Source organism: Ambystoma mexicanum, chromosome 1q (assembly GCF_040938575.1).
Source record: "Ambystoma mexicanum isolate Mex_15411 chromosome 1q, UKY_AmexF1_1, whole genome shotgun sequence".
Classification (NCBI taxonomy): Eukaryota; Metazoa; Chordata; class Amphibia; order Caudata; family Ambystomatidae; genus Ambystoma; species Ambystoma mexicanum.
In genome coordinates this window covers 1111111319-1111119642 of record NC_090922.1, presented here as the reverse complement: position 1 = coordinate 1111119642, position 8324 = coordinate 1111111319, and the positions used below count along the sequence as shown (strand labels likewise).

The following is an 8324-nucleotide window of genomic DNA, read 5'->3' as shown; positions in this document are numbered from 1 at the left end:
TTATTTCGATTATGGTTAATTGTGTAGTATTGTAGTATAAACACTTATGTTGTTTAATCAGGGCGGTTACCCCGTGTAATCTGCTTATTGTGGGTGGATAATAAAATCAGTAAAATTCTGTTTAAGGAATAGAGTAGTGCGATGAAATCATTTAAACAGCTATAGCGAATCGGATGCTTTAGAGCAGTGAAAGAAATTGGTCTAAATGTAAGATAACGACCTCCAAAAACAGAACCCTTTATGGGCAACAGCAAAATATGTGACGCACATTTATAAAACAAAGGAGAGCTTTATTGCTTAAGAAATGCAGCATATGAAAAAAGCACACAAATGTCAAAAGTATACATCACAAGAATCGGACCAACACAATTATACCATACATAGTGGGTGCAGCAGTAGAGGCCTGAACTCTGCATAGGAAAATCAAGTTGATGAAAAACAACACTTTTTGCTTTAAAGGACTATTTTAAATGGAAAACAAAGGAATTCATTATACATACTCGAAAGGCCAACACTACATGAATAAATTACTCACTGTACTAGATTTTACTACCTTTGGTATGTAAAACTTCACATCTTGATGTTGATCCATGCAGTATCCATCTGATATCTTCAACATATTAACACGTCCTCCTGTTGACATTACAGAAAGTAGATTCCATGGTCCTGTTGCATCACTAACAAATCTAAAATGGCTTCAAACACTGGAGGCATTACTGCACTGAAACTCAAACTACTACTTAATATCCACATGGCCAACTGCATCCCATATCAACTGCTACAGACTTTCATATTGTGTTTTGTGCCAGACGTCGTCGAATACTGCAATGGTCATGTAATATTTCCATCAAGCCTTTCTCATCCATTGCCAATAGCGAGGGTCTTTTGAAAAATAGGGGCTCTGATGATAGACGGGCCTGTGGGTACCAAAGACATAATATAGGCCGCTTTGAGTAGTTTTCAGAATCTTGTTTCTTCAGTCCAATTGAAACTCCTGGATATGCACTCTGTAGACTGTAGACTGTCTTAAATGGCAATGCAATGATCTTCCACCGCACCCCATCAGTAGATTGTGTTAACCTTGGGAATTTCTGATTTAGTTTGACGTCACACTGAATAGGTCAACATTAAAAAAAGCTCTGCTGTTGTGTGTTGGTGCTGCATGACAAGGTGTAGGCATTAAATGAGCATTCACAACCCTTCTTTAAATATAGAAGATAACCTGATGTGAGAAGCGGAGCTGAAAGGAGAGGCAGAGCTGAAAAACCAATGCAGTGCCCATGCATCCTTGTACAGATCGTTCTAACTTTTAAGATGGCAGTACCAGATTCGTTAGGTTTCAGTAGAGAACACCTCTTCAACGAGCACCCCAATCGTACAACGCGAAAGGAAGAAAACAAAAACCAGGGCAGTAAGGATCAAGAGGGGGCATTCAAAACATACATGTGGAGGTGGTTTTGGGGACAGGACCAGGGAGTAGACGGGAGGGTGTCTGCAAAGTGGAGGCAGTGGAAAAAAGTAACACTCACTGTAACTTCCTACTAACCTCATGTGCCATTAGATTTAAACAAAAAATATGAACAGATTAGAAGTAGCAAACTCGATGGGGTGTGTGTGTGAAGGGTCTCATCACATTAGGAGAGGCTACCACAAGTACTGTCTTACGAGCATCAAAGACAGATCACGAATGCATGCCACTTTGCCAGCATTGCGGTGCCTTCAATCACAATGTTAGTTGATGCGGTTTTGGTCCACTGATGCAAACAGGCATAGAAGAAGCAATTGTTAACGAGTTCACTATATACGCTGACCTATAAGAAGTGCCTTCCAGATGTGTTGGATGCTTTAATAACACACTGAACAAAACTATTTGCTACCTTATTAAAACAACAACTTAAACATGGTTGTGTCACAGCTTACCTGAATTGATGAAAAGAAAAATGAAAAACGGAAAGAAAAAAACTTGAACCAACCAGGGTACTATAAATTGAAAACGTGTGCCCCTCCATATTGTAAACATGCTCAATGGATTTTTGCTTCTGCTATATACGCATATGCTAGTCCCAATGGAATAACTCTCACCTGACAAAGTTCCAGATTCGTATTTGGAAAAAGTGAACATAGTAAGATTGTATATTTAATACCATCAAGTGTTAACACAAGGGTTTGCATTCGGAACTGGTTTGTATTGAAATGGCTCGACTAATGGATAGCATAATAAAACAGTCACTCGGATACAAAGAATAAGGACATTTGTACAACTCCTATTTAACATACCTCTGTGTAATCTGGTCAACAGGTATACTACTGAATTTTCACAAATGTAGTCTTTATTGCCACATGTTATATGTATACATAAAGATGTGTGTGTATATACACCAATTTTTAAAATTGAAAATTTAGAAAACTGAGAAGTCAGGCTAGGCTTTTAATAACCAACTTCATCTATCAGGTAACAAAGACCTTCTCCCACCCTCAAGCCCAACCTTCCAAAAAAAAAAAAAAAATTAAAATGTTCCCCCATGTAAGATTTTATAGTTTAGTTAAAAGGGAAGAGAAATTCGAACATGTGGAGAGCTTCTGTATAAATCTTACTTTCTTCTATAAAGTTGTATTATAGTGTGGTGTAACACTGTTTATCGATCAAATAAATGACTCACTATCTAAAATTTCCATAAAGAACATTAAAAATTCTTCCCCAAGAGGATCCTGAAACTTCAATTTACATCAGTTCAAAAGGAGAGTTTAGCACGTACAGCACACGACAGCTAAGACTTAACAGGCGACATCCCTAGAATACCAATGGCCCGTCCACCAAGATGCATAAAAAAATGGCAGAAGCATTCGTTTCATGATTTCCTTTCCGCAAAGAGAAAATTTGCTGCAGAGGTTTATAGAATCCAGCGGTAAAGTTTTCACATATCGTCATCGTCCTCATCCTGTGAAGATCCTGCTTGATTGGATGCACTGGCTGAAGCTGCTGCGAGCTGGGCTTGTTGGGCTGCTTGCTGCATTTGTAGCCACTCTTGCTGCGCTAGTTCTGCTTGTTGCTGCCTCGCCTGTATAAACACAAAATAGCATTACAAAAATAATTTCACGTGATGCTCCCGCTACATACATAAATACTTAAACTATCAACATTCAGCTATGACAAATCACGTGTGATTTTGACAAGTTGAAGAATGGACAGGCTCTGCCGAAATCTAAACTGCAGACAATAACATTTGTGAAGAATACTTCAATAGCTGCTAATTTGACAGAATCATTTTTTTTTATTTTGCACTTGCTTTCTTTTGATCACTGCAATATTTTGGGCCACACTAATCAAATTGGAAATGGTGGAAGTGAAAAACGAAGTAGCCTCTGCTGATAACTACCTTCCGAAGCTCGCCTTCAAGGTTTGCGACGTAGTCCTGTCTGTGCCATCCATCTTGCTAGCTCCAACAATGGACCTCCACAATGGTCTACATGGATCCTAGACTCACTTTCCCTTTAAATAGGTGCATGGTTAGGCTGTAGGAGCCACCTTTCTCCTCCTAGTGTCATAGCCAGTTTGAGATTCTTCCATATCAACAGGCGTTTTCTACCACCTGCTCTGCATATGCTGAAAAAAGTAGTCTCCTCCACCACCATCTCCTCTACCACACCTGCTCCCCTGCCTCTCTTGCCCCCCCCTCACTCTACTCTCTCCTGGCCATAGCACAGGATGAGGTCTCTAAAGTGGTCTGCTCTATGAAGGCCTCCTCCAAATAGGTGCTCCGCTGCTCCTCCAGATCCATAAAGGACAACATTTCCTCTCAGCCCAGCTGTTGCTGACTTCTGTAACCACTCCTTCGCCACTGACTCTTTCCCTCCAGCTCTCAAGCACTTGAGCACCTTCTTCTAAAAAAAGCTGTCTGCTGACCCCCCCTCCTGCCCAGCGAACTATCGCCTTATCTCTACTACCGCCTTCCTGGATAAACTCTTGGAAAAGTTGGTCCGCCCCCAACTGATCCTCCACACTGATCTTGTTGGTTGCCTTCATGACCATCAATCTGGATTCCGGGCATCCAGAGGCATGGAAACTGCTCTCCTTAACACCTTTAAAACCAAGCTTGTAAATCTCATCTCCAACTCTCCTGCTGTTCTCATTCTCCTCGATCTCTCCTCTGCCTTTGACATGGTCAACCATTCCATCTTCATGAAACAAGTCGGCAACAACCTCAGAATCAATGACCAGGCACTGGATTGGCTTACCACTTTCCTCACCAACGGCACTCCCAACTGCAACTGGGCCCTTTCTCCTCCACCATGCTCTGCATCAAGGTCCTATCCTATCGCCATGGCTTCAATATCTATTTCGCCCCTCTTGCTCACCTGATCTCCTCATTCCCAGCATTACGCTGATGGCACCCAGCTGTCCTTCAAACCCCCCCCCCCCCCCTCTTCCTCCCCGACCGACTGTCCGCAATTCAGGCATGGTGTGCAGCAAATGATTTCTGCCTCAATGCCGGCGATCCTCCTCATCGGGTCACCTGTGCCCTCTTCTCTTCCTACCCGCTGGCCACCCTCTTCAGGCCCTCTACCCCACCATCTTGTGAGGCCAAAAACCTCAAGGTCATCTTCAACTGCTCTCTCCTTCACCCCTCACATCATAGACCTTACCACGAAGTCCCACTTCCAGCTCCTCATCTTCAGAGGCATTCTTTTTCTCTCCTTCCCCCACAAGCTCAAGGTCTCCAGAACTCTGGTTCTCTCCAGACTGGACTACTGTAACAGCCTCTTTCTCAATCTCCCTCTTTCCTCCCTTCACCCCATCCAGATAAACCAGAAAAGGGCTGCAAGAATTATCCTTGGCCTCAAGTCCAAGGGCCGCATCTTTCCAGCCCTAGAATCTATCCACTGGCACCCGGGGTTGCAAGAATCAAATTCAAGACCCTCTGCGTCATCCAGAAGGCCTTCTGGGGCCTGGGACCACGCCATCTCCAACCTTCCCTCCCTAAATACTCCCTTGGTAGAGCCCTACACTCCTCCAATTCCAACTCTGTCAAAAGCTTCTCCAGGCAGAGAGTGGGGGGCCGGTCTCTCCTACGCTGCTGCCTCCCTTTGGACAGTCTCCCTGCCCCTTTCAGACTTGAGCCGGACCTCCTTAAGTTCAGGAAACTGCTCACCTTTTCTCGACCTCTTTCCCTTCCCTGCTTATCACCCCACTACTGCTGTGACTGGTGGCCTGAACCTCATGAATCTCACAGGATTCCAGGCCCTTCCTCCCAGTCAATACCAGAACCCCTCTCCCTGCTGCACTGCCCTGCAGGCACCTGCTTGGTGGCGCCACATCCCAACTTAAGAGTCACCTCTTACCCGGAGGTTCTCCTCCTTGGCTCCCCTTAGCACTTCCCGCCCGGCCATCACCAGTTCACTCCTCTGTTCCCTGCCCCATCCTCTTCCCCTGCACATCTCCCTCAATGCACTTGCACGCCTGAATGCCACGATGCCTAGTAGGACCACAACTGTATATTACTGTTTTTCCATTGTTTATTTCCCCCGTTCCCTTTAGCCTAAAACAATTCTGCTGTATAAAGCGCCTTACAAATGCTCAATAAAATAAAAACAAGAAGGTTGTATGACAATAGGCTCATGTGAAAGGTACAATTCGACAAACTAAATTGTTCTTGGAGCATGAGCTACTGATTCTAAGTGTACATGGTTAATGAAAAAGAGGATTCAAATCAGTACTAGAAATGCAGAAGCTAAACAGGTTAACCAGGATCGGAGTACCCACTTGAAAACAAAAAAATCCACTGTCTTTGAGAAGGCACACCGAGTCCATTTCGAGCAATTGCGGGGGAGGGGGCTGGGGGGGGTGGAGGAATAGAATATCTTGTACACACTTGGATAGAAAGCTCACCTTTTATTTCATGAGGCAAGATTTATGTACTTTGTGATTGCTTTTCTGGGTTTTTAACTTTATTTCTCTCCCATCCCAAGCTTCATCCCAAATCTGATCGTGTGGAATTGTTTTATGGGGTTTGCCTTCAGGATCCATATGATGCCTAACTTAGGGATAGCACCGGAGGTACCCCCCGCCCTCCCCATAGTGTTGCAGTGGCTAGGCGGGTGGTGGCTTTTAGCCTATATAATATGGCTCCACCAGGTGGAAATTATCTTAACTGGCGGGGTCCCCTTTGACACCACCTCCATTTCACAAAATGGAGGTCGTCTTGGTTTGTCTCGAAGACCTGAGGGAATTCACAAGACCTTTCTTTGTCCCTTTCTTTGTATGTGAGAGCAGATGGCCATCATTAGCTACTGAATGCCTGTGTCCCAGGACTGGGGAGGTTGTAGTCACCCTAAAACCAGTCCCAAATAGCAGATGCCTGCCTGTGATAGTGTGGATTCACTTCCTTTGTTTGAGCCCTTCCTGAGGATATTGGTGTTTTTGGAGAGATTCTCTGAAATTCGCTGACCACCCCCTTTGTTTAAATGACAGCAGCATTTGCTTAATTATCCTTTAAAGGATAAACAGGACATGCCTGAATGATTCCAGGCAGCAGTACTTGAGGGGAAACTATTCGGCTTTGAGTGATAATTAAATATTTCGGCCGAAGCAGAATATCTAATTTTCAGATGTAATTCAGCCGAATACTCAATTGAAGCTGAATATCGGTACACCCCTAGTTTGGAGAGACTGGCTCATACCTCAGGAAGGTCTGTAGCTGTAGAGAAAGGCACGGTGCTGTCTGGCTGCATGGTGGCAGCAACACCGGGGTAGTGTGGTTTATCTGGCGCAGTCCTGGATCTAATGATTTGTTATTTATGTAGTACTTATGCCTAAGTGCTGTACATAGAACATATTTACATACATCGTCATCCCAACCGAAGTTGGCACTCATTTATCGACTGTATATAACAATCAGGACCGTTTCGGGGTTGCCTACTGTGGGTTACCCAGTTTGATGTTCACACTTAAGAAACACAGTTTTTTGTTGAAGTATACATTAGACATGTTGTGGTTAGACATGCTGCTCTTCCAAAACTTATACTTCAACAAAAAACACATTTATCGACCTCAGAAGGATGAAAGGCTGAGTTGGCCTTGCCGGGACTCAAACCTGAGACCTGCAGATCACACAGATGCAGCAGTGAGCGCTCAACCCACTGAGCTAGCTTACCGGCTTACCTACCAGTGATTAATCTCTTAAGGAGTTTAGGAAAGTCAAGATTGATACCTCATTGGCTTAAAGTGAATACCAACATTGATACAAAGGCTAACAGCGGGTCTCCAAGAGGCATGCGTCTTTTCTATGGTAGTGTTTAATTTTCTGCCCTGAATTACCCATGTGTAGTTATTTGGATACAATCAGTGCTCCGGATAAGATTTGGAAGTGGGAGCATTTTTCTCCCCATTTTTTAAAGTTGGGAGTAAAGTTTAACTTTTTTTTTATTTATTATTTATTTATTTTAGGGAGTAAACCTGTAAACCCAAAACCCAATAGGAGTATAAGCGTGTAAAAATATGTTTTAACAGGAAAACGTAAATGCTTTAGAAATAATTATTTATTTGCACCCAATTATTCAAGCACATTAAAAGATACAGGTCTACTGCTTCTGATCAGGCAGTAATATTAGTATAGTTTCTTACTGTGGCAATATGTGCGCTACTGGTCCAAACATATCCATGTAGCTGTGTGGGTGAAAGTGAAAGCAGGAGCGCAAGGTTGTGTGTGTGTGTGCTTCCTATTTTTTGTTGGGAGTATTTTTACTCGCAATTTTTTGGGAGTATCTGCCTATTTTTAGCAAGTAAAAGGGACAGATACAGCCCTCATCTGTATGGCTGCATACAACCGTTAAGAGCTTGGTATAAGAGGCCAGTGGCAGGAAGACCCAATGAATAGCACTGGTAGCCATTAAAAAAAGCTGACTCGCAGGGCACATAGGAACCGCTTTTGTACAGTTTGCTAGCATTTTAGATCAGACAGGTAGTTAACATTGGAGCCGAGTAGCTACATGGTTATGGAATTGTGTTCATAAATGGCATTGGAAGGGGCTGTGATAAAAAGGCATGGTGAGGTAAAAGAAAGAAAAAAAAAGTTTTTGTATTTCCCCAATTTTCAGGGAGCGCGAGGAGCAAAGGATGTGGGACACTGAGGGAGTCTGTAACCCAGAACTGCGAGAGGCCATAGGTTCCAGGCATGAAAGGAGAACATTGCCTTTACATAAAAAAGATGAGAAGTGAAGCGTGTGGGGATACAACTATGAGAAGTCTGCTTCCATGTGTGGTGCGCAATTAAGTGGGAACAATGCTTTTTACTCAGACAATACATAAATATATACAAAGTGAATCC

At 43.3% G+C, this 8324-nt stretch overlaps 1 protein-coding gene across 1 annotated transcript in view; it reads right to left on the bottom strand.

Annotated features, from left to right (window-relative positions):
- Positions 1-269: 269 nt before the first annotated feature.
- Positions 270-8324, bottom strand: part of DR1 (down-regulator of transcription 1) — a 62157-nt gene continuing 54102 nt past the window's right edge. Inside the window, exon 3 of the mRNA XM_069641835.1 lies at positions 270-3059. Coding sequence (XP_069497936.1) covers positions 2916-3059 — 144 coding nt within the window. The 3' untranslated portion in view covers positions 270-2915. The remainder of the gene's footprint in view (positions 3060-8324) is intronic.